Below are 27,520 nucleotides of genomic sequence, written 5' to 3' on the forward strand. Positions count from 1 at the left end.
AGATCTCTGGGCAGTGATCTAAATTAATTGCAAATATGAAACACAAAGTAATTGATTGTGTAAGTATTCATCCTCTTCAGGTCAGTACAGTATTAGTAGAATGCACCTTTGGCCGCCATAACAGCCTTGAGTGTGTATGGACAGGTTTCTATCAGCTTAGCTTTGCACATCCAGACATGGCAATGTTCCCCATTTTTCTTTGCCAACTAGTCAAGCACCATCAATTTGCATATGGAGTGTGATTGAACAGCCTTTTTTCAGTCCAGTCACAAATTCTCAATTGGAGGTGAACTCCAACTCTGCTTCAGGTCATTTACATTGTTGTCTTTAAGCCATCCCTGTATAGCAGCTTTGACCTTATACTTGGAGACTATGGCTTGCTTGAAAACAATTCTTTTCCGAAGGTGCAGTTTTCTTGAAGACTGCATTAGATTTTTCTCCAGGATTTCCCTGTATTTTCCCACATTCCTTTTACCTTCTGTCCTCACAAGTCATTGAGGGCCTGCTGCAGACAAGTAATGAAAACATAATGCTGCCACCAGGATTCATGGTAGTATGGTATTTTTGATCATTTACAGTATTCAGATATTTAGTATGATGGCTAAAAAGCTCAATTTTGGTTTAATCAGACCAGGTGACCTTCTTCCAGCTATCTTCAAAGTCTCCCATGTTTCATTTGTGCATTTGTCAACAGTAGCTTTCACTTAGCTACTCTTGCATAAAGCTGCAACTGATGAAGCACCCAGGCACAATGTTGCAAGTACAGTCTCTTCAAACACAGTCAATGTAGCTTGTATCTCCTTCAGAGATATCATAGGTCTCCCTTACTAATCTTCTTGCATGAACACTTAGTTTTGGTGGATAACCTGCTTTAGACTGTCAATTCAGTGTGTCTTGTCTTGTACTTAATACTAATAGTTCTTATATGTGAAACAAACAGAAGCTCTTTTAGTGGGTGCAAGTTTTGAAAACAACAAGGCATCTGTAAAATAGAAAGTCAATACTGATGGCCTGGACTTCATAGAATTTAAATATTAATTTGGCTGAATTCAGTTTAGCTTTTTACATTGCTCAAATTTTTAATGCAAATATTCCAACACTACACAACCTAAAGCTATTTCAAACTGATGTTTGGTTATGTATCATATAGAAAAGCTATAGAAAAGCTTTTATATTAAGAATGATCGACTGCTGTAATTCTTTACTGTTAATCCAATCTAACAGCTGCAGTAGCAAAGGTCATAATTAGACCTAAGAAGAAAGACCACATAACTTAAAATTTGTCATTAGTTTACCATCAAGTTTAGAGTTGATTTTTAAATCTTCCTCTTAACAATAAACGTTGTGAATGGTTTCTACCATCTTCCTTACATCTTACAGAATTTATTAATGCCTAAATCTTAGGGCATAATTATGAGCACAGGATAGATGTAGGCCTTTTTTAAATTTACACTTATAAATAAAAGAGGAGCTATTGGGTACTCAGACTCTAAAACAAAGTAACTTCAATTATTGAAGACCTACTAGTACTAACTCCTGTTAGAGCTTTCAATAAGGTTATTCATATTACAGTTTTTAATAATTATGATAGTTGGGGAGCCAGTTTGTTTGTCCTATTCTCAGTTTTTGTGCTGGCATTTGATACCACTGCCATTGTGATCAAGATTGTTGTCCTAGTATCAGACCTTTGCAATATTCCATCAACGCCTTAACATTTGCTGTTTACTTAAATTATTACCTTTATACATGTATTTTACAGTGCATTTAGTCATAGGTAATACAGAGAAACCAATGAAACAAACATGTTTTTTATTTACTTTGTTAGATGTATGTGGCATTACAACATTCAATCTTCAGGTGTGAAAAGGTTACTACCCCCTGCTTGAACCTGTTAACATTTAAGCCCGATTTAGGCCAACCCTGTGTGGTCGAAATTTAACATCTCATTAAAGAAAGAAATGTCCTCTAACAGGACAATTCAATAATCAGGCAGGAGAAAAGTTGTTCATTGTATCTTTTAATGACTCCTCGGCAAAATGCCTTGGAGGGAGCATTCATCAAACGCAGTCTGTTACAGCATGGTCAGAATGGTCAGCGAAACAAAGAATAGAGGTTCATTTTATAAACTGTTGAATTTACATACAGTGTCAATCAATGCATACATTTTATTGTGGTTGGTTCATTGGTTTACACCCAAATATTTTATACAAATAAAAGTATATATATATATATATATTCTGGTTCTTCTTATACCTTTTGAGATGAGATACCACCCTTGAAATTTCTGTGCATATAACAACTGTCCAGTCTCATTTATAGGACATCTGCTGATTTCTTAGTCATCTCTTAGTCATCCTTCAGTAGATTTTGTATATTACATCAACCTTTCTTCTGGTACATTATTTATTTGACCATCTCAGTATTTTCCTAACCCAATTCTTATATTTCAGGGTATGTTTTGTTGTTCATTTGACCTTTATCTGGTTTCCTGTTGTGCCTGAACAGGTCTCTGACATATATTAACCCTTTATGCTATTTCTTTAAGATGGATGCTATGTTACCCTAAAATTATTCTTCCACACCTGCCAGTGTATTCAGAAAGAATTCAGACTTTTTAAATATTTTGCTGTGTTGCAGCTTTATGCAAAGTCATTTTAAATTAATTTCCCCTCACTTCGAGCAACACTCAATACCCCAGAATGACAAAGAGAAAACAGGATTTTTTCAGATTTCTTTTATTAGTAGTATTACTATTTATTTTACTATTTTATATCTTATTATTTAAGCCTTTATGAAAATGCTTATATTGTTGTATAATAAAAAGTAGTGACAGTAACACTGAGGGTGGTGAGATTTTCTCCTTTGGAAACAAAAATAAATTATTGGGTAGATTAAGCAACCTACAAGTTAAAATTATGTGATAATTCCCAGGCCAGTCGGGAGACATAGTCCCTCCAGGTCTTCCACGGGGCCTCCTCCCGGTTAGACATGCCCGGAACACCTCACCAGGGAGGCGTCCAGGAGGCATCCTTGAGCCACCTCATCTGACTCCTCTCGATGCGGAGGAGCAGCGGCTCTACTCTGAGCCCCTCCCGGATGACTGAGCTTCTCACCCTATCTTTAAGGGAGAGCCCAGACACCCTGCGGAGAAAACTCATTTCAGCCGCTTGTATTCGCGATCTTGTTCTTTCGGTCACTACCCATAGCTCATGACCATAGGTGAGGGTAGGAACATAGATCGACTGGTAAATTGAGAGCTTTGCCTTACGGCTCAGCTCCTTTTTCACCACGACAGACCGATGCAGAGCCCGCATCACTGAGGACGCCGCACCGATCCGCCTGTTGATCTCACGCTCCATTCTTCCCTCACTCGTGAACAAGACCCCGAGATACTTGAACTCCTCCACTTGGGGCAGGATATCGCTCCCAACCCTAAGAGGGCACTCCACCCTTTTCCGGCTGAGGACCATGGTCTCGGATTTGGAGGTGCTGATTCCCATCCCAGCCGCTTCACACTCAGCTGCGAACCGATCCAGAGAGAGCTGAAGATCACGGCCTGATGAAGCAAACAGGACAACATCATCTGCAAAAAGCAGTGACCCAATCCTGAGTCCACCAAGCCGGACCCCTTCAACACCCTGGCTGCGCCTAGAAATTCTGTCCATAAAAGTTATGAACAGAATCGGTGACAAAGGGCAGCCCTGGCGGAGTCCATCTCACACTGGAAACGGGTTCGACTTACTGCTGGCAATGCGGACCAAGCTCTGACACCGATCGTACAGGGACCGAATAGCTCTTATCAGGGGGTCCGGTACCCCATACTCTCGGAATACCCCCCACAGGATTCCCAGAGGGACACCGTCGAACGCCTTTTCCAAGTCCACAAAACACATGTAGACTGGTTGGGCGAACTCCCATGCACCCTCCAGGACCCTGCTAAGGGTGTAGAGCTGGTTTTCACTGCTAGAAAAATTGGTGGGTCCTAGAAATCTTTCAGTGATACTCGTTTTAAATTAATACTCCCAACTACAGCTTAAAATAATCGTAACTATAACAAAATGCAAAATAAAAAAACGAGAATTACTTTTCCAATGGAAAAGCTGATGCCCAGTTAATTAGTGATATCAATACCTTTTTTTTAATCTTTCCATGTCTACAGTAGCGGCAAATGGGTGAAGGAAGCGTAATAATGAAACATTAGCAATTTAAATTTTCATTGTTGTAAATTGTTCCTAAAGCAAATTAAACAGATAATTGTGCCATTTGTGTTCGGATGTAATGTGATCATATCCTCAGGGTGAAAGGAAACAAGTATTCTCAGAATTCACTTGTTTGTGGATAACCAAAAGAATAAAGTTACACAGCAAATCTCCTGTGCTGATGTGTGCAGACTTATGGGTCAATGTCATATTTATGTGCAAATGTAAAAGAGATTAACATATTCACTAAACTCCAAGTTCCTTTCTACACCTGCACGTTCTCCGCGTTTGTACGTTGGGTTTCCTCTGGTATTTCGCTTTTACTTTTTCATACCTAAAATGTACAGATTAATCAATTTTATTAAAATAAATTCATATTTTAGAGAATTTTATTGTACTCCAATAGACCAAACCTTTTCATTTGCCTCTGATTTTTTTTAATTGTCAAGTATAGTTGCTACCGTATCGTGATTGTAAGTGTGTGTGTCCAGCGATAGACTGGTCCATACCATATTATTTATCACTGTTATTCAGTATTTTGTAAATACATTATACGCACTCCCTTACGTAACTGTAATTTTAATACCAGTTTCTTGAAGTAGTTGTAGGATCATTTCAATAGAGTCCAGCTGCAGTCAGGACAGTTTTAGGCCTTGGACAGATTCAGCGACCTGAGACGTTCTGAAGCTCGTAAGATGACGCCCCTGTTTAGCTGCATCTCTTTTGACTCCACCCACTTTCCACGCTCTCAACCCCGTGTTAGCGGTACAGTATAACGTTTGTGCTAAATGTAATGGTGGCAAACTGAACGTGCGTGCAAAAAATATTATTATAATATAATTATTATAAATATTATAAAATATAGCACCAGGATAAACGGTCGTGCTAATTTAATAAACGTCTCTTCGTACTTGCTGCGAGGTCGCGAGCCATCCCCAATGGATACGCAAAGCGGCTCGGCAAACAGAGAAGGTCTTAGCTGGGCGACTCAAACGACTACTTTATACCTCTGTACTTCTGAGGGCAAGTGCGTCATTCCTAGGGAGCATAAACTCCGCCACAATTAGTGCTGCTGCTTTGCAGTAAGGAGACTGTGGAAGATTGTGGGTTCGCTTCCCGGTTCCTCCCTGTGTGGATAGCGCTTTGAGTACTGAGAAAAGCGCTATATAAATGTAATGAATTATTATTATTATTAAAGCATCATTAACATAAATATTAAAATTTTGTACACCAGTAATAAGCTCCTAAACGTCCGGCGCGTAGTATTACATATTTTGACTGTTTACACAAATTATATGATTTATTCGATTCAGAGTCAATAAGAATATGTAGTGTTAATCGTAGCTGAGTGCAGCATATAATTTATTCTTTTTCGTTTTATTCCTTAGCTTATCCCATTTTTATATAGGGTCTAATGACCCAAACTTGAGCTCAAACTTGAGCTCAGGTGCATCCTGTTTCCCCTCATAATCCTTGAGATGTTTCTGTAGCTTAATTGGAGTCCACCTGTGGTAAATTCAGTTGATTGGACATGATTTGGAAAGGCACACACCTGTCTATATAAGGTCCCACAGTTGACAATTCATGTCAGAACACAAACCAAGCATGAAGTCAAAGGAATTGTCTGTAGACCTCTGAGACAGGGTTGTCTCAAGGCACAAATCTGGGAAAGGTTACAGAAAATTTTCTGCTGCTTTGAAGGTCCCAATGAGCACAGTTGCCTCCATCATCCGTAAGTGGAAGAAGTTTGAAACCACCAGGACTCTTCCTAGAGCTGGCCGGCCATCTAAAATGAGCGATCGGGGGAGAAGGGCCTTAGTCAGGGAGGTGACCAAGAACCCGATAGTCGCTCTGTCAGAGCTCCAGAGGTCCTCTGTGGAGAGAGGAGAACCTTCCAGAAGGACAACCATCTCTGCAGCCATCCACCAATCAGGCCTGTATGGTAGAGTGTCCAGACGGAAGCCACTCCTTAGTAAAAGGCACAAGGCAGCCCGCCTGGAGTTTTCCAAAAGGTACCTGAAGGACTCTCAGACCATGAGAAAGAAAATTCTCTGGTCTGATGAGACAAAGATTGAACTCTTTAGTGTGAATGCCAGGCGTCATGTTTGGAGGAAACCAGGCACCACTCATCACCAAGCCAATACCATCCCTACAGTGAAGCATGGTGGTGGCAGCATCATGCTGTGGGGATGTTTTTCAGCGGCAAGGACTGGGAGACTAGTCAGGATAAAGGGAAAGATGACTGCAGCAATGTACAGAGACATCCTGGATGAAAACCTACTCCAGAGCGCTCTTGACCTCAGACTGGGGCGACGGTTCATCTTTCAGCAGGACAACGACCCTAATCACACAGCCAAGATATCAAAGGAGTGGCTTCAGGACAACTCTGTGAATGTCCCTGAGTGGCCCAGCCAGAGCCCAGACTTGAATCTGATTGAACATCTCTGGGGAGATCTTAAAATGGATGTGCACCGACGCTTCTCATCCAACCTGATGGAACTTGAGAGGTGCTGCAAAGAGGAATGGGTGAAACTGGCCAAGGATAGGTGTGCCAAGCTTGTGGCATCATATTCAAAAAGTCTTGAGGCTGTAATTGGTGCCAAAGGTGCATCGACAAAGTATTGAGCAAAGGCTGTGAATACTTATGTACAAGTGATTTCTGTCTTTTTTTTTAAATAAATTTGCAAAAACCTCAAGTAAACTTTTTTCACGTTGTCATTATGGGGTGTTGTGTGTAGAATTCTGAGGAAAAAAAATGAATTTAATCCATTTTGGAATAAGGCTGTAACATAACAAAATGTGGAAAAAGTGATGCGCTGTGAATACTTTCCGGATGCACTGTATAGCTAATATATTAAAAAGTGCAGTCTCATGGCAAACGCAGATATAAAACGTATACTATAAAATACAAAATGTTTTGATTTTTTGTTCAATTTGTTTCTAATATATGACACCAAAACAACTTCTTCGGATGCAGAACTGAGAGACCTCGATAGTTTAAAAGTTTAATAAATGCTGAATACACATTTGATTGCAGGAACTAAAGGGAATTGAAATCGTCATGAGGAGAGTGTAATATATGTGTATGTTCACCAGCGAAACAGGGGAGTGGCTCCAGAAGGGGGCGTCCATTTATGGACCTCATAGTTTCTGGTGCTCCGATATGTCCGAGGCCTAAAACTGTCCTGATTGCAGCTGGGCACTTCTCGATCATTTTGTCCTTCCAGAAAATAGAAACAGAGAGGTTAGGGAGATGGCACTAATAATAGCTCGTTGTTGCACCCACCACACGACAAACCACCTCAGGATCCCAAATTAAGACTCAAGTGCAGTCGTGCAACGGTTGACAACTCAGCACCACACTAGCTTTAAGAAAAATATTTTTAACCTTTTACCTCTTCCATTTTCGGAACCCGAATATTTCATTCGAAATTCTCAATCAGTCGTAGCCTACGTGGACATTATATGGCACAATGTAGGAAACATCGCTGAATGGACCGCCTGGGTAATCTCGCGTACACTCGCACAAAGATGCCGGTACAATTGGCATCTATTTTGTACCAGATTGCTTTTATGCTTGTTTTTTTGTTCGTTTTAATATAATGATTTTCCCGCTTGATTTTTATTTTTATTTCAACAAATGTCCTAGTAACATTTTTCAGTCTGATGTGTACTCAATATTTGCTGGGCAGTCCGCCTATTCTCGCGAGGTTGGCTCGGGATTTGCTGTGTGGAGTCTCATATGTCTTCCTATTGGTATTATCTTCCCGCCTTCCTAGTTTGCGACGCCCAGCCTTTTTTTCATGCTAGCAAGCGATGCATTGCCATAGCAACTGTTTTGTTTAGCTCCATGGTTGCCTTCGATCGTGCAGTGACAGCAAGAAGTGCATGGAAGACTTGAATTAGGAGTGCATAGAATCCAAAATAAGGAAGAGTTTCTATAGCAGAAGAATCTTGGGTGAGACAGTGCACCGATCTGTCCAGCGTAAAGAGGTTTTAATTTTATTAATTATTATTTAGAATTTCCACACTCAAACAACTGGAAATGTGTGTACTTTCAGTCAGTACTTGAATTACTAGTGGTACTCTATTTATGTTGATACAGCGACATGCGATCAAATATTTGTCCCCAGTGAAGATTTCGGTACGGTCAAACGTTGGCAACTTTGCACTACAATGACAGATGATTACACAGCCGGGAGAAGGGAGTATATATTCGTATGGCGGTATGGGATGGGTTGGTGGTTTGTTTGGGTCGTCCTTTGTGAAGATTACTGAAGAGGTGCCAGTACTCAATGTTGAAACTGGAAGAGGTGCCGATACTCACAGTCATCTCTGTCACAGACACTGCTTTCAGTTAATTCTATTAAACTAAATTCATATTGTAGCGACTTTTATTGTACTCGAACCGTAAGATTAAGCAGGAGTTTAAGATTGTATCTATCCATTGTTCTACATTTTCACTTAACAAACACATTGATGAAATATAAAAGAAAAAAAAAACATTATAGCACGACTAACTTTAACACATCTAAATATATATCCTTTCTTTCTTTCTTTTGATAAAAAACAATAAAATCTGATACTTAGGGAATATGCCTTTTGTTCACATTTTTAACGGACAGTGAACATTTCAGGAGTTGCTTCTATGTGTTTAATGTCTTAATAAGATTACATTTTGATTCATTTTTATATTCTTGATAGGTATGTAGTATTAGTTTCAGGAGTAATTGTCAGGACCGTTTTTATCTATCTATCTATCTATCTATCTATCTATCTATCTATCTATCTATCTATCTATCTATCTATCTATCTATCTATCTATCTATCTATCTATCTATCTATCTATCTATCTATCTATCTATCTATCTATCACTTTGCCACCCGCAATACATCAAGACGGTTCATACTCTCATAATAAAAATTGTACTTGCAACGAGCCAAGATAACACACTACAGTACCTATGCATTTGGCTACAACTATTTACTCTCTGTCAAAGCTTTTATACAGTGTCAACATTAGTGATCTTTGAGAAGTATTCTTGATTAAAAACTTAATTTTATCATTTTTTTCACAAAAGCAACTGCTGTATTCACCATGTATTCATTATTATATGACTTCATTGCTGCACACATTTAATACTCTTAGGTTTCTATCTACAGATGTTAATATTGTTACAGAAAATCAGATTTTTCTTTAAAACAATTTGATGCCCCCGTGACCCTGTAGTTAGGATATAGCGGGTTGGATAATGGATGGACAATTTGATGCTATACTTCAGCTAACCTGTTTCTTATGTAATCTTTTCAATACATTTAAATTATTTTTATGCTCTTCCTTGTTTGTTTTTGTTGTATTTCAAGGAGATACTATAAGGCAGAAGGATGTCAAGGCTTGTTCAAGCTCCTCCCAAGTTCTTGCACCAAGAATGGCAGCTTTCTAACCACAGTCAGTATCATAAAGCAGAGGTGCAGAGATCTCAGTCAGAGCAACTGATCCTGGAAAGTCAACGGCTTGTAAAGGAAATTGAGAGATCAACCAGACTTTCTCAGAAGGATGTGAACAAAAAATTAGGTACAGTATGTATGATGTGAGCAAGAAGGCATACTGAATATATAGTTCAGGAGGCATTGACAAAATGAGTTTAGTTGCAAGAGCAGAAAACTTGATTATATGGTCTATTATATGTAAAAGAATATAGGAACAAGGATCATGATGGTAGAGAAATATGCCTTTAGGACTGGAGATTGTAAAGATGTTATAAGGGTACAACAAAAATCAGCACCAAGCACAAAGAGTAGGGTTTCTATGCATCTTCATAAATTTTGGATGAAGCTTCCTCATTACATCTCGCTCTGAACTAATATCCTGTTTCACCTCCTAAAAAGAAAATGCACACTGAGTCAAAGAGATGAGTAACCAATTCAGCACTGGTAAAAATAAATCAGATGATTAATTTTGGAAGAAGAACCATGGTACAGACACAGTACATTGTGAGATGAACCAAAATAATGGCTATGGTGGTTACAGGTAGAGGAAACAGAAAAAAATCTGGAATTCACAATATTTGTTCAAAACCTCATGGCTTACACCATGTATGATACTCAAAGAATATCTGTGAAACCTATTTATGCATGTAGTGTAAAACTCCAGATTTTTTTAACATTACCATTTTTAACATGGTTCCAGCTTTGCCTCGTTGGTACATAATTTGGTAGACAAGCTGATATCTTTTGAAGGTTGCTTTGAGAGACAGTGTTTGGCTTTCATAATGTAACATTGTTTTGTAGTATGAGGTTACATTTGTTTGATAAAGATGTTTTACACTGTCTCTTATTGTTAATAATGTTGGTTAAATCAATTATATATGTTGAAAGTGTAAAAACTGCATCTTGTTTATTTATTCATGTATTTCTTTCAATGCTCATGTAAAACCGTTCATAGTTCATAGTATCCTCATCATCCCCGTCATCATCCCTTGAGCATGTGAAAGGTGCTATATAAATAAAATGTATTATTATTATTATTATTATTATTATTATTATTATTATTATTATCATTTCCTTTCAGATCAGAGAATTGAAGATATAAAGTTCTGGAAAAAAGAGCTTGAATCTAAATTGGAGGAGACGGTCAATGAAATTGAGGTGATGCTGACGTACAAGACTCGACTGGAGAAAGCCATTGAGAGTTGCAAGGAGCCAATGAACGTGGCTCAGCAATGCCTTTTAGAGAGGTAACAGAAGCTTCATGCAATGGAGACCATTAATTGTTAATGCAAATAAATTTTACATTTTGATGGAAAAAGGGGAGAACACACAGAGAGACAGGACAGTAGCTAGACTTAATATCTGGGTGAGAGTGTTTGCTCCTAGAACAAAACTTCTACAGATGTTAATGTGTCTGTGTTTTTTGGACAATGGTCTCAATTTAATCACAAAATGGAACTGGTTTTGCTGTGTTGTTAATGTGAGAGTCTTATAACCCAGTTACTTGAATTCTCCTTATATCAGGGAGAAACGTGTTGGCATTGATCTTGTGCATGATGATCTAGAAAGGGAGCTCATCAAGGAGACAGAGGTGATCCAAGGTGTGTCAGCTCTGCTGCAACGCACACTTGAGCAAACAAATGAACAGATCAGGTAGGTGCCAAAGAGATTCTGAACTATAAACAATTTACTTCAACATATGCAATATAACATAAATAGCAACTTCTTAACATGAGGTGCAGGGTTAATTAACTTCCCAGTGAAGAAGAATTGAAGAATGGTTTGAAAATCTATTGTATCACATTATTTCCAGACAGCATCACTTACCATTGTGGAATATAACAAAATAAATGCAAAATAAATAAATAAAATATTTTCTGAACATTTAAAAATTTCTATTATCTTGTCTTGCAATCTATTGATACACCTTTGAGTGTAAATTACTTAGTTATTTGTATGAGGAAACGCCAAATATATTCTGAATTTTTTTTTTATCATTTAGGTTGAATCGCTCTATAAAGTATTACCTGGAGAAAGACCTTGAAAACAAATTCAATGCCCAAAAGATTGACGAAGATTGTGCTGTTTTAACAAACAACACACCTGAAATCCATTATTCAAACAGCATTGTCAAACCTGTGAAGTGGTAAGAGATGTTTCTGTGTCATTTTCTTTGATTGATTTACCTTCAATTCACATAGACAGCCAGCAGAGGGCAGACACTTGCCATGATTAAATTCAGTGTTAATTGTATTAGGCAGTCTTGGTTTTTATTTTTTAATCACACGCTATGTATTAAAATTTATATATTTCTTATACAGTATTAGTAAAAACATTTCATGTACTATGCATATCTTTGTCATTCTGTTTGTATTTAATATCATTATCTTTCAATACCTGTTTAAGATATTGCTTCAGAAAGAAGAGGTTTTATAATTAAGGATTATTTATGGCAACCCAAAAATATATCTTTTACTTTTGTTTTCAGAGTGCCACATTACCAATTACTGAATTTCCCATTATGTACTTTTTCATTTAAGATTACATTCAACATGCAGCATTCAATATTTGAAAAGAGACTTTATATCACCAAGGCAATATATGAACAGTGAATTGCTTTAAATTCTCATAAAGTGTCACATATAGTCCCTGCACACATTTTTTTTGCTGAAAATGCTCACCAGTCCATTTATTTAAAAAATAAAAGGGAAAGGAAAGCCAATTTGTTTATCCAGATCCTCACTAACTACTACAGTTGCCCAGTGGACAGGATATTCAATTGCAACATCATAGTCGGTTATGATAACACTGCATTGCAAGGGCCAGTAATGGGTGATTGAAATGGACAAGTTTTTCAATGGGACCATATTCTCATTCATAAAGAGCATTCATGAAAAGAGGTTTTGAAAGAAAGTTCTTTCATTTATCTCAAACTCTACACACCCAAAGCAACAAACTGCTTGTGCCATTGCCATTCAGCAAGCAGTATTCTAGCAAATAGTTTTTACCCCCAGGTCACTTAGCTGTTTATCTGCATAAGCTTTACCTTATCCGTGACAAAAACTCAATTGTGAGAAGCCTGTTTATTACTAACCTGTTGGCAATAACTATAATATTAACTGTTATTGTAATAGGACAGTCTGATTACTTGAACTGTCTGTTGTTACCTGTATATTATTGTATAGTATACATTTTTAATACCTGAGATATATATTTATATGTAGTGGTCTGCAAGGGGTGTACTAGCTCAAACCCAACACAGACAGACACAGACAAACATTCTTTCACACACACATGCTGTTGGAAACTCTTCCCAGGTTTCACACACAGTAAGCACAGTACAAAAATCACAGAAATACACACATCACACGTCATCTTCTTTTCTCTTTCTCTTCTTCTCTCTGTCTCCTCTGCTTCCACTACTCTCAACAAGCTTTGTCTTCTCCCTCCCATCTCTGGTTTCTGGAGCAGTGGTAGCAGGCTCTCTTTATCCAGTGGCCTGTTAGCGTGGTCCAGAAGCACTTCTGGGTGAGGCAGAAGCCCAACAAAGTAGGGCTCCACAGTCCCTGCAGTACCCCCTGGCGGCAATCATGGAACCCAACAGGGCTGCGTCAAACTCCAACTCTCATGAAGCCCTGCGGGAATCTGAGGCACCGCTGCAATATATATATATATATATATATATATATATATATATATGTATATATATATATATATATATATATATTAATTTGCTATTGTCATATATTCATTTGCTAAATACTGTACTCATTATTATACACATCACATATTTTACTCTTGTTGTTTATCAATGACAAATAAGGGTTCTTCAGATAAGGATGGCAAGAATTTTCAGGTAAGGTAGTTGTACTCACTACTCATGACTCTGGAGAGTGGTGTCGTCAATTGCCAACATGTTAATTAGCACATGCATGTAAGAATTTCATTGTACTCTTATAAATAACTCTATAAATTTAAGGTGCTCAATTCTGATTATCCCTTTCAAATTGTATATTTTTTGGCATATGTGCAAGTAAGATTATTTCCACTGTCAATCATGTACAATAACCAGGTAAAACTGGAGAAGAGTTAAAGAGATACACAGGATTCCTTACATATGAATGAGGGCATAGTGTCCAATAATATATAAAGAGTAGCATGCCAGAAAAGGGAGCCAAATGTTTTTCCTCTTTCAACACATATCAAATGCATTTGCAGATCTTTAATAGAGGCTATCATGCATTTTGTATGATTATTTATAGCTTTTTGCCCCTACAAAACATTAGTAAATCTACCTTAAGAATGACTAATCTGATAAAATGCCTTTCCCGATCTGTTATATGAAAACATACTGTGCTTTTGGAAACAGAAAGATTGGGACTGCATATCTATAATGTCCTTGCCATGATTGAAACCCAGGACTTCAATGTGTTCCTCAAATGAAGGACAGAGTCGTCAAGCATGCCTTCATTTAGACTGGAGAATATATGGCAGGTTTGAAAGAAAAAGTTAGAAGAACAGATGGCATAGTCTGCATATGTGCAGCAAGGCTGGAATTAGAGGAGTGCCAAGAAGTAAAATACTTGGTGTAGATATGCTGAAGATATGAACCTAATGTTTCTTGAACTCTTCATAGTGGATAGATTTCTTACAATAGCAGGACAAACTTTCTACACCTGAGCCTGTAAAGGAAACCAGACAGGACTTCAATGTTATTACAGATCTTTTATTTTACTATCTGAAGTAAGACGCCCTAAGAAATCATAGCTCTCTGAGGCAACTGGAAAATAACCAAGTAACCTACTACCTACCTACTATAAAAACTATGATTTTCTATGCCTAATCTGCAATTTCCTTATTCTGCATTGCCGACCCACAACATAGTTTTAAAAAGCTCATTTATTTGTACAAAGTGAAGTTAAATCAACTTATTAACTCCAGCTTCACATTTAAATAGGAATCTATTACTGCCTCCAGTACATTTAATTTATGAATATGCAATACTGTGATATGCATTGCGTATGAAGAGAGGTGACATGGTTTTCACTTTAACAGACACTATATAAAACATTGGCACCTAAAAGCAAGGATGCTGCCCAATCTTGGTTACTCAAGTCTAGACAATAAAAGTTTGACAATGGAATCCTGATTATTCTCAACACAAGTATACTCTGTTTATGATCCTGTAGTTCTTGAAGAAAATTACAAATCACTCTTTGATTCACTTAACATACATTAAGAAAATAAAAGAAATGTTAATAATGATGAACAGACTAAATCATGTAATATGCTACATTTATTTATCATTTAAATATTGTAAAAATATCATATATAATTTTAAAATCCAATGTATCCTGCACACCATTCCATTTCTGTAATAACTTGGTCTTTCTTTTCTTCCACCATGCAGTAGGAGGCACTGCTGTGCCATGTAAAATTCAATGACCAGCTACATAACAAAGTAACCTGCACTACAGCGGAGAATGAAATATGTGCATTCTTCTTGATTAAGACATTTTGCTTTTGGTAGACCTTTGTAAATGCTCTTGTAGATGTTTACTCTGAATAATCTATTTCCTCTGTCTATTTATAGTAAATGTGTAGACAGTAAAAAAGAAAAAAAAAACACAAAAAACAAAACAAAAAAAAAAAACATCAATTTGTTTTTTAATATACCCAAGCGTATAATAAGTATGCATACAGCAGGTTTAAATGTGGCATGATGGAACCATGCTTAACACTGCTGATTCAGACCTCTAATTGTCTAGGTTAGAATTCTGTCCTGGACACAGCCACCCATGTTTGTGTGGTTTATTCTCCAGGTGCTACTCTTTTCATACCACATACAGAAAATGTGCAGAGTATGTTAAATGGCGAATTTAAATTCACCTTGTTTAGTATAGGAAAGTGTGAACATGTATGGGTGTTTGTGTGTGTGCCTGTAATGGCCTAGAACCCTAACTAGCTTTGCACTATCAATAATTCTGCACATAGGTTCTGGACCCCACAACTAAGAAATGGATCAAGTAAGTTTGAATATAGATGGATGGATGAAAAGAGTTTCCAGAGAAAATGAAATAAACCATCAAAGTGATGCAAAATTGTTAAAATACATTTTATTAGAATGGAATATTGTAATCTTTTAAAATAAGATATGCAAATGCAAGAAAGTGTTTTAGTACTTAATATTCATGTAATATCTGCACTTCAACAGCCTTGGCTAAAAGAAGATTCTAACCAATAAAAGATAATAAGGAGTATAATACAGTGCTGGTGAAGCATAATATGAAAGGCTTTCCCCATTACTCACCTGATTAGACAAGCTTCATTCAGGTATCCTAGAAACCCTAATGCAGTGCTATGTGATTAAGGTCTCTTTTCTCATTCATATGCACAGCAATGTTTCTTTCCATAACAGGAAGGTCTGTTTTGAGCATTGATTAAGCTTGTAATGGCTTTTGTGTAACAGAGTTTGATCTATTGCATCAGTGTATCAATGTAACTGGCACTTTGCTGCAAATGAACACTTCCCCCCTTCTATCTTCCATGTTTTTTCTCTCTCTCTGCAGTGTAAAATGTGTATGATTTAAGAATGATATGGTTCTTATTATGTTGACCCCTCCCAATCTAGTAAAGACTATACTGGAAAGCTTTAATGTGGTGACTTTGATTTAGGTGAAAATACGGATAGTGGGTTAGCCATGCAATGCTTAAACATGATTGTCCTTGTTTCTCCAGCCCTGTGACCCCCGGAGATTGGGAAGAATTCTCCAATGCAAATATCCTAAAATCTGACAAAGAGAAAAAGAGCTCATTGGCATTGCGGGCCCTTATTGACAACCTGCTCCAGCAGACTGCTTCTGACATGCGCAAGCAGCAGCTGGATGTCAACAGGGCCCTTCAAGTTAGAATACAGGAGACCAAGAACACCAAGGACAAGCTGGAGGAGCACCTTGGAAAGGTAGGTCAGTTACTTGGATGATGAACAATCTTCTCAACCAAGTGAGCTCACTGCATTTCTCTGTAGTCTTCAAACATTTAACTACTAGTTCCATGTTCACACAAGTAACCAAGGGTACTTAATTCTTGATTGAAAAGCTTCTTTAAGTTTCATTTTGTTTTTGCATTAATTTAAGATTGTTTTATGATTTATTGCCTCTTTCACTACTTGCTCTGAATGACAGTTTTGTCACTTTATCCTAAAATTACACTCAAATACTTAAACATGTAAATTTCTTCAGCCCTTTTACTTGATACTGTTCATGCAAGTTTCAAGGGGAATCCACCGCTTTTCCTTAATTTTATAACAGTGCCTAAACAATGACTACTATTTTGTTAATAGGGCTTAATTTCCTAAAATTTGTCAGAAAATTTTACCGATGTCCAATGATAGCTGGAGGAAAATACATTTTCTGTAACATTTCCAAATGAGCACATGCTCCACCTTGTGATAATGTATTTGCCACCCTTCTTAGCATAACATATTAATTGACACCAAACATAGAAGTGATGTTAAAAACTAATGTTAGGAGAATTATTCTTGTGCCATGAGGAAGACAGTGATTATAACACTACTCTATCTTGATTCCTCTACAGCACTTTGTTCACAGTTAATAAAAATGAAAACCGGATCTTTGAAAATAATGACAGTATTGACTTCTGTCTACAAGGACAAAGTCAGTAAGGGCTATATATTACTACTAAACTAGAAGTGCTCATCCAGCGCCTCACATGCATGATGAAGAAGTAAGCACCGTGTCATGTATTTCTGAGGAATTGGAGAGGAATAATAAGACATCTTGGCATGTAAATGAGTGGGTGTTTTTAGGGACTTCATTATTTTAGTGACTGTAATAATGCCACTGGTAAATTTGTCAAGTATTACAGAATGCTAGAAAATATCTTTGTATGAGTTAGGCAGCAGGTTAAGATTCTGAATATCTTCAGTCCTTAACTTATTTTGGTAGCTCTGAGCAAGCTAAATGAGAGTGTCCCTCTTTGGATGGGATAAATGGTTCCCTTAGTTTAATTGGATAAAACAATTCATGACTGAATGATCGGTATGTATTCTAATGAGCATTCCCAAGTCAAGGCACTGCTTGGCAAAGCATTCTGTAATAATTTAATAAATAACACAATAATACATGTAAATGAGAGAGAACATGCTTTTTAATCACCAGGTAAAAAAAAAAATCAAAAGCCGCTGTACACTTCTCAGCTTGATTGCAACAGGCAAACATCTTTAGATGATATTGACAGAAGATGCAGTCAACATACATTTGTTTCCTCTCTTCCTGTTTAGGTCATGGAGCAGATACGAGCTCAAGAGACAAGCATTGACCTACTAAAGAAAGCTATTACTGAGAAAGAGGGTCCCATCAAAGTGGCACAGACCCGAATGGAGACCAGGCTGCTTCGGCCCAATGTAGAGCTGTGTCATGATCCTGCCCACTATCGGCTAATCAGAGAGGTTCAAGAGATTTCCACTAATGTTGATAGGTAAGAGATCTGCTTTATATTCAGCCCCTTCTGAATGAATAAAAAGTGTCTAGTTTGGTACTTTCTTAGTGAACCTCAAGATCCCTAAAAGGTCCTGCATCAAAAAGACCAGATTTTAGGGATCAAAGTAGGACGAACACATTATATGAAATAAACATACCCTATAAATGAAGATGATGGGTTAGTTTCTATTACAATACAACGGCATAGTATGTCTTAAGGGTGCCTTGAATAAGCGTGTTTCTGTTGCTGTGCATATCTACATCTTAAAGATGTAATACTTTTCACAAGTAACAATTTAAAAGCCTATGGTTAGCCACTTATGCACAGATTTCTTCAATACATACAGTGTGTAACTAGAAGAATATGCAAACATGTCATCTCAAAAATGGCTTAAAGAGCTGTGTGTCAGTAATGCAAATTTTCAAGTCCTTCCCTTTAGGAAAACAGTCTAGCAGCCAATGAGGGCAAGCACCTTGCAAATTTTGGTCCTTGATTTAACAGTGCATCTATACATATTCCCTCAATTGTGGTAGAATATGACAATATATTTTACATTGGTGGGTGATTCCCAAATTTTTACCACAAAGGATTTTTCAATATTTAATACCAGTAACGGCGCACTGCACGATAATGTGCAGTGAATACACTTGACTTGTAGTTTTCATCCTCTTTCTCCATACGTTTAGCATTTGTTTGCTCAGAGGTTGATGCGCTTGCTGCTTCCTGAACAGCTCTTCTTTTCTCCTCTCTAGCGGCCCACTTCTTCTCTTCTTCCGTTGGCATCTTTTTGCGTTAAAACTGATTAAGTCAGTGTTTGTGTTGCAATTACTTAGTACGTTTTCCTTAATTTTTCACTTAAGTCTTTAATCTGCCTCAAGAATGATTTAAGATATGAAGAAGTAGGGGATGTGACGGCGAAGGTGGTAGGGAATGAGAAAGGTGCCCGTACACATGTGCCACACTGCCGTCCTGCTGGCTGCTGTCGAGAGTTGATTCTACAATAAAATAAAAAGAAGAATAACCTTGTAGGTCAATCATCACCCCGAAAGCAGATTGTAGACGTCACGTAGTATATGTGTACCAAATTTCAGGTCAATAGTTTAAACGGTTTGTGAGCTACAGGTGATTTAAAATCCTAGACAGACAAATGAACAGCCACGGTAGTGTATTAAATAAGAAGATTTAATTGAAAAAATGTGAATTATTTTATGCAGAGATTGCAATACTGTTTTGAGTGAACCTGCCTCCTCTGTATTGACCCCAGCTATGCGTGGGTTCAAGGGAGAAGATACCACATCCTGCACATCATTTAGCATCAGCCTTGCCTTTTGTTGTTTGATTCTCTGTGTGTTTACCTGTGACTCTTATCTGGTAGTAAACTAAGTAAGAGTAACAGCATATTACTGTATGTAACAGTTATTTTAATAGTATCTATTATGGCATTGTTTTCAGCTTGGCTTTTTTGATTTCTTACTGAATCACTTCTCAAACCATTGCCTTTCAATTCAAGAACAGCATGTTTTGAGAAACTTTACCAATACAGGCAAAGAAGCACTTGATCTTCAATATTCTGAAAGTGATTACTTAATACCAACTTTAGTTTGTTCAGAATTTTACTGCCAGAATATTAACCGAGCTTTGCAGTAGTGTGCACATAACTCCTGTTTTTGAAGCCTACTCCGAGTTCCTTTGGCTTTCAGGAATGAGTATTACATTCCACTTCTAACCTTCATAGGTTTAACTGACTTTGCATTTGAGTACATCGGGAACATCCTTCAAGATTACACTCTGATCCGGTCACTCTGGTCCACTGATGTTGACAATCGCATCCTCTCAACTAACCTACGTTTCCTTTAATGATAGAGCTTTTTGTTTTTTTGGCACCCTTGAACGTACTATAAAGTCAGGAACCGGCCTTTAATGGGAAGTGTGTCGAATGTACTCCACATTCAGAAACAATTGTTGGCCATTGTGGATTTGCCAGCAAACATGAGATCAGTTGGATGTGGGAGAAAACCAGAGTAACATGAAGAAATCCACACAGACATAGGAAGAACATGTGAAATCCAAAAAGACAGTAACAGGGCTGGGAATCACATCAAGAAAACTATATCTAATTATTATGGCAGTATCAAGTTTATATTTAGGAATCTAAATAAATTATAATAAATTGAAACCATTAAATATTGTGAAAGTGTAGTGTAGTGGCTTTCACTGCTACCTTCTGCAAGGCCAGGAAAACGGAGTTTAAAATGGAGACTGCAGTTTGTTTGTTCTCCCTGTCAGCGTTTATTTTACTTGGATACTCTTGTTTTCCTTCCACTTGCCAAAGACATGTATATTAGGTTTCACTGGTTACCAAGTGTGTGTATGGGAATGAGAGTGCTCTGTGATGGACTGGTGCTCTGCCTTTTGTTGATTCCTGCCTTGCACTGGATGTTGCTGGGACAAGACACAGTCCCCACAATCCCAAACATAGCAGAACAAGCATATAAAACAGACTGATTGAAACATATATTTAACTTTTTAATGCCATGCAGGACCAGATTTTCCTATAGGCTAACTAGGCTTCAGCCTAGGGCCTCAAGATCAAGAGGGGCCTACATTCAAATTGTTAGAAAAATTTTATTATCTCTCATGTAATTTACAAACTTAAAAATGGAAGGTGAAAGGGCCTCATAAGTGGAATAGCCTAGGGCCTCTTTTCATATAAATCCGGCCCTGATGCCATGGTATCACTAGGCAAACCTGTTTGTATAAAGAAACAATTTAATCAAAGATTCAAATCTCTGGGACTTTTTCAGTAAAACAACTACCTTAAACATTATGCCAAAACAAGAGAAGAAATTTGACAAATTAATTCTCTGTCAAGTTGATTTGCATCGTTAATAGCCAAGTTATCCTGATATTTCACCCAGATACCTCTCTAAACCACCAGGGTCTCTCCTATAATGCTCATTTACGGGGGTTGCTTGCATTATGTTACAATTCTCTGATTGCCCACAATTGAAAAGCATATTTTTTTGTTGGTGACAGTTTTGTGCCATTTCTTAAAACAGACTTCTTTAAGTATTTTGCTTTGGTTTTTTTTCAGTGGTTGTCTTAATATACATATTTGTATCAGTTGATGTATCAAACACACTGTAAAAGGTAAAGCCCTGCTTAATCACATTTAGATGACCATTCCTAAAACACTGACATCACCTTTAACTTGATGGCTTGCTAGCTTGTTCCAGATTTCCACAAATCCATGTATTTTCATTTTGAATACACTTGCCCTTAAATTTAAGTACTCTCTTTTGAGTTTTTGATATACAATTTAACCAAACAAATTCTGCTGGATTATCTCTACTGTATTGTAGAGATTTAGAAGAACTCATTGTTTCCACATGTAACCATTTTTGTTCAGCGTCATAGGTTCAGTCCCCTTTGCCTTTCATACACGTCAAGGCTGCTAATAGCAGTTATTTTATGCACAACTTTTCATGTTGTTAAGTCATTTTTTTTGACCAGTATGACTCCCGATACCCAAATTATGGTCTCATTAGTGTGTTATAGTGTCTAACCATAATATTCTTTGATTTCAATTATTTTGTTTATTATAATTGTATTTGATATTTTAATTGCCTTTGCATTTTGATGTTGTGGCAGTGTAACTACATAAATTATTTTACTTCTTCCATCTCAAAGTCAGTGATTTTGTACATACAATGAATGCTTCTTTTACTTGCATACAGAACTTCTCAGATTGTGAACTTTGTCTAGGTCTGTCTGATTTCTTTTTGTTTGTTGCTTTCAGTTTTAACATCATCTTCAAATTTCATAGGTTTGCTTACTGTTCTTCAATTTCAAATAGAAGTTTAAAAATTAACAGAAGAATTGACAGTCCTTGCACAGGTCCAATAATGACAAACCCCACTTAGAGCATTCCAATTTTTTTGTACTCTTTCTCTCCTGCCTCTTATGCAGGTCGCAGGTCAATCCCACTGATGCCAGTGACTGTGTTTCAGCATCTATTTCTCGTTGAAATGTATCCAAGTCTGAATAACATATTTTTATTTTACTGTTATGGCTCGCTCTTTAAAAAAGATCAGACAAGACTCTTAAGACTGTATATTTTCTTATAAACTCTTGCTGGCTGTGGTTTATGCCATTGTTCTTAAATAGATAGATAGAGAGAGGTTAGGAGCATGCGCTGATACAGCACATTGCCGCGCACACCACATGAGAAACCAACTCAGGATCACAGATTAGGACCTGAGTGCAGCCATGCAATGGGCGACACCTCTGCACCACGTTAGTTCAGATGGAATGGAGCAGTGGGAGGTTTTATATGGTGGCTGGAGCGCCAATTCTGCCACCAACCCCCAGGTTTTTCCCAGCAGGTTGGAGGGCCTATGTGCAGGGCTGGATGCAGATTAACGTCATATCCAGGATGGAGCAATTACAGGTTAAGGACGAAGTAGAGTCACCCAAGCTGGCTCTTGGGATGTGGAATGTCACCTCTCTGAAGGGGAAGGAGCCTGAGCTTGTGTGCGAGGTCGAGAGGTTCCGGCTAGATATAGTCGGGCTCACCTCGACGCACAGCTTGGACTCTGGAACCAATCTGCTTGAGAGGGGCTGGACTCTCTACCACTCTGGAGTTGTCCCCGGTGAGAGGCTGCGAGCGAGTGTGGGTATACTTATTGCCCCCCGACTTGGAGCCTGTACATTGGGGTTTACCCCGGTGGACGAGAGGGTAGCCTCCCTCTGCCTTCGGGTTGGGGGACGGGTCCTAACTGTTGTTTGCGCGTATGCGCTGAACAGCAGTTTGGAATACCCACCCTTTTTGGAGTCCCTGGAGGGGGTGCTGGGAGACTTCAATGCTCACGTGGGCAATGACAGTGAGACCTGGAAGGGTGTGATTGGGAGGAATGGCCCCCCCGATCTGAACCTGAGTGGTGTTTTGTTATTGGACTTCTGTGCTTGTCACGGATTGTCCATAACAAACACCATGTTCAAGCATAGGGGTGTTCATATGTGCACTTGGCACCAGGACACCCTAGGCCTCAGTTCGATGATCGACTTTGTGGTCGTGTCGTCGGACTTGCAGCCACATGTCTTGGACACTCGGGTGAAGAGAGGGGCGGAGCTGTCAACTGATCACCACCTGGTGGTGAGTTGGCTTCGATGGTGGGGGAGGATGCCAGTCAGGCCTGGTAGGCCCAAACGTGTTGTGAGGGTCTGCTGGGAATGTCTGGCAGAGCCCCCTGTCAGAAGTAGCTTCAGCTCCCACCTCCGGCAGAACTTCGATCACATCCCGAGGGAGGTGGGGGACATTGAGCCCGAATGGGCCATGTTCCGTGCCACTATTGTTGAGGCAGCTGACCAGAGCTGTGGCCGTAAGGTGGTCGGTGCCTGTCGTGGCGGCAATCCCCGAACCCGTTGGTGGACACCGGCGGTGAGGGATGCCGTCAAGCTGAAGAAGGAGTCCTACAGGATCCTTTTGTCCTGTGGGACACTGGAGGCAGCTGATAGGTGCCGTCAGGCCAAGTGGAATGTGGCTTTGGTGGTTGCTGAGGCAAAAACTTGGCCGTGGGAGGAGTTTGGGGAGGCCATGCAGAACGACTTTCGGACGGCTTCGAGGAGATTCTGGTCCACCGTCCGGTGTCTCAGGAAGGGGAAGCAGTGCAGTGTCAACACTGTATATGGTGGGGATGGTGCGCTGCTGACCTCAACTCGGGACATTGTGGGTCGGTGGCGGGAGTACTTCGAAGACCTCTTCAATCCCACTAACATGCCTTCCAATGAGGAAGCAGAGCCTGGGGACTCAGAGGTGGACTCCCCCATCTCTGGGTGGTCAAAAAACTCCTTGGTGGCAGGGCCCCGGGGGTGGATGACATATGCCCGAAGTTTCTGAAGGCACTGGATGTTGTAGGACTGTCTTGGTTGACACGCCTCTGCAACATCGCATGGACATCAGGGACAGTGCCTCTGGATTGGCAGACCGGGGTGGTGGTCTCCGTCTTTATGAAAGGGGACCGAAGGGTGTGTTCCAACTACAGAGGGATCACACTCCTCAGCCTCCCTGGAAAAGTCTATTCGGGGGTCCTGGAGAGGAGGGTCCGTCGGATAGTCGAGCCTCGGATTCAGGAGGAACAGTGAGGTTTTCGTCCTGGTCGTGGAACAGTGGACCAGCTCTACACCCTTAGCAGGGTCCTGGAGGGTGCATGGGAGTTTGCCCAACCAGTCTACATGTGTTTTGTGGACTTTGAAAAGGCATTCGACCGTGTCCCTCGGGGAATTCTGTGTGGGGTACCGGACCCCCTGATAAGGGCTGTTCGGTCCCTGTATAATCAGTGCCAGAGCTTGGTCCGCATTGACGGCAGCAAGTCGAACCCGTTTCCAGTGAGAGTTGGACTCCGCCAAGGCTGCCCTTTGTCACCGATTCTGTTCATAACTTTTATGGACAGAATTTCTAGGCGTAGCCAGGGCGTTGAGGGGGTCCAGTTTGGTGGACTCAGGATTGGGTCACTGCTTTTTGCAGATGATGTTGTCCTGTTTGTTTCATCAGGCCGTGATCTTCAGCTCTCTCTGGATCTGTTCGCAGCCGAGTGTGAAGCAGCTGGGATGGGAATCAGCACCTCCAAATCTGAGACCATGGTCCTCAGCCATAAAAGGGTGGAGTGCCCTCTCAGGGTTGGTAGCAAGATCCTCCAAATCTGAGACCATGGTCCTCAGCCATAAAAGGGTGGAGTGCCCTCTCAGGGTTGGTAGCAAGATCCTGCCCCAAGTGGAGGAGTTCAAGTATCTCGGGGTCTTGTTCACGAGTGAGGGAAGAATGGAGCGTGAGATCGACAGGCGGATTGGTGCGGCATCCGCAGTAATGGGGGCTCTGCATCAGTCTGTCGTGGTGAAAAAGGAGCTGAGCCGCAAGGTGAAGCTCTCAATTTACCAGTCGATCTATGTTCCTACCCTCACCTATGGTCATGAGCTATGGGTAGTGACCGAAAGAATGAGATCACGAATACAAGCGGCTGAAATGAGTTTCCTCTGCAGGGTGTCTGGGCTTTCCCTTAAAGATTGGGTGAGAAGCTCAGTCATCCGGGAGGGGCGCAGAGTAGAGCCGCTGCTCCTCCGCATCGAGAGGAGTCAGATGAGGTGGCTCAGGCATCTGTTCAGGATGCCTCCTGGACGCCTCCCTGGTGAGGTGTTCCGGGCATGTCTAACCGGGAGGAGGCCCCGTGGAAGACCCAGGACACGCTGGAGGGACTATGTCTCTCGTCTGGCCTGGGAATGCCTTGGGATTCCCCCGGAAGAGCTAGAAGAAGTGGCCGGGGAGAGGGAAGTCTGGGCAACTATGCTCAAGCTGCTGCCCCCCCGACCTGACCTCGGATAAGCGGAAGAGGATGGATGGATTCAAATAGACAAAGTTTATTTTATATTCTACTTTACATTATATGTACATGTACATGAGACAGAAGTAAGGCTAGTTCATATGTTTTGCATATGTGGATCCACACTTGTGCTTGAGAACAAAATGGTACATTTAGACTTTAATTTAGGTGACCACATTAGCTCAAAGAACTATCCATGGTAATTTTTACATCTGCAATTGATTCCAGACAGAAGCCCAGTATAAACTATGTAGCAAAGTGCAGTCTCACAAACAGTATGAAAGGGCAGCCACCCTTTTTGTAAGTACATGTATAGTAGGTATACACTTCTACATTTATTTGTACATTGCTTCTTTCTTGCAGATGCTTTGTTCTTCTTGATGTTCTTACTTCATGTTTTTCCCTCATTAAGTATAGAACTAGTTTTTTTTTAACTTTTGATTAAGATGTTTAGTTCTTTAGTAAATATATATATTAAGACTTTGTTAATGTGGTCATCTATGTTTTAAATGGTTAATATATTGTAAGATAGGCTGTAGCTCCTCATTACCGCTGTTTACTTGTTATATGTAAAATTTAAAAACAATTTTCCAAAAAAATGGAAAGCTTAACATGTCATAATTTGTAGTGTTGTTGAGTGGCATGATAGTACAATGTTTAGTGCTAATGGATGACAGTTCTAGAGCTCTGGATTGGACACCTGGCCTGGGCAATGCCAGTCTCCAAAGGTTTTCCTCTGGCTTTATCCCACAATCCAAAGGTCCGTTGATTAGATGAACTATCAACTTTAAAATGACCCCATCACCAGTCAGCATGGGTGAGTGTATGTGTGTCCTGTTATTGACCACCAACTCACCCAGTGGTTTTAACGCAGTACAACATTTGAAGCTATTGGGATAGGCTCTGGCCCCTGTGACTATGAATTAGATACAGTGGTACAGCAGATGGATGGATGGAGATAATTACAAACATGTATAACAATGTTTTTGGATCACATTACTTATACTGTGCTCTTTGTGAAATCTCAGGATTGTTCCATTTTGATACAAATTCAAACACTGCTTTCTTCATTTTACTAATAGAATGTACCATTTCAGTAAATAAAGTTTCACTTAATGGATTACAACATCACCAAACCCATTCTCCAAATTTACATTTCACTCAACAGTTAGAACAGAACTGGTTATTCTCTGTGGGTAAATGACAAAATGTTATTTGGTGTGCAATACTCCTCTTGTTTCATAGGCTTGAAGAGACGCTGGTCCGTGCTGAAGCAGAGCTACGTGGGCTGGTCCGAAGTCAGTTGTCACTAGAGGAGGACATCCAGGTCAAGGCCAATACGCTGTACATCGATGAAGTGCTCTGTGCACAGATGAGGAGCAGTGTTGCCATCAACACCTTTTGAGCAGAAGGATGATGGGAAGGAGGGTGAAGGGCTTATCAGAGTGTACATATTGTCACTAAAACTGCAATAATACTCAATAGTGTAGTGAATGTTTGGAAAGAAACATTTAATAAAGTGCTTTTCATTTTAATTATCAGGATTGGTTTGTAGCTGCAGAAGTTACTGTTTTATTACACAAACATCAACACAATTTACCACATGATCAGAGTGTCAACTTTTTTTTAGAATAGATGAGCAGTGTCTACAATATTCAGCATTCTTCAATTTAATGAGGATAATTTATTACAGAACTAAAATTTTAACCTTTACATTCCACAAATGTTAAATTTGGAAGGAACTAGTAGAAGAGACTAAAATGTTTCCAAATGTAGCCAACACATTAAACAGTTTTGGTTTTGAGATTTGTCTTCTTAACCCTCAAAGGTGTTAAATAATAAAAGATAGGAAACTACTGTCATGAGCCAGAACAAAATAACATGTACATTTTCATTCTGGTTTGGTTTTTTTCTTGACTTATTTGTTTGTGGCATCTTCACACACTGCCATTT

The 27,520-nt window shown here is 39.3% G+C and overlaps 1 protein-coding gene across 3 annotated transcripts; it reads left to right on the top strand.

Moving 5' to 3' along the window:
* The first annotated feature begins 7,424 nt into the window (after nt 1–7,424).
* tekt1 (tektin 1) lies at nt 7,425–27,102 on the top strand. 3 transcript variants are annotated; one of them, XM_051930462.1, is made up of 8 exons: nt 7,425–7,443; nt 9,564–9,774; nt 10,771–10,936; nt 11,214–11,342; nt 11,692–11,835; nt 16,428–16,650; nt 17,992–18,188; nt 26,813–27,102. In XM_051930462.1, the coding sequence occupies exons 2-8, from the start codon at nt 9,585–9,587 to the stop codon at nt 26,970–26,972; spliced, it is 1,209 nt and encodes a 402-aa protein (XP_051786422.1). In that variant the 5' UTR covers nt 7,425–7,443; nt 9,564–9,584; the 3' UTR covers nt 26,973–27,102. The 3 variants fall into 3 exon arrangements, with proteins under 3 accessions (XP_051786422.1, XP_028662521.1, XP_028662520.1); XM_028806688.2 differs by lacking the exon at nt 7,425–7,443 and adding an exon at nt 8,029–8,157; XM_028806687.2 differs by lacking the exon at nt 7,425–7,443 and adding an exon at nt 8,033–8,192.
* Nucleotides 27,103–27,520: the final 418 nt, after the last annotated feature.

Source organism: Erpetoichthys calabaricus, chromosome 8 (genome assembly GCF_900747795.2).
Source record: "Erpetoichthys calabaricus chromosome 8, fErpCal1.3, whole genome shotgun sequence".
NCBI classification, from domain to species: Eukaryota; Metazoa; Chordata; class Cladistia; order Polypteriformes; family Polypteridae; genus Erpetoichthys; species Erpetoichthys calabaricus.

Bases quoted from the DNA above. Each gene is read 5' to 3' on its own strand.
- tekt1 (XM_051930462.1), top strand. From the start codon at position 9,585: ATGTCAAGGCTTGTTCAAGCTCCTCCCAAGTTCTTGCACCAAGAATGG. The intron at 9,775-10,770 runs GTACAGTATGTA...ATTTCCTTTCAG, and splicing joins GGATGTGAACAAAAAATTAG to ATCAGAGAATTGAAGATATA. The intron at 18,189-26,812 runs GTAAGAGATCTG...CTTGTTTCATAG, and splicing joins ATTTCCACTAATGTTGATAG to GCTTGAAGAGACGCTGGTCC.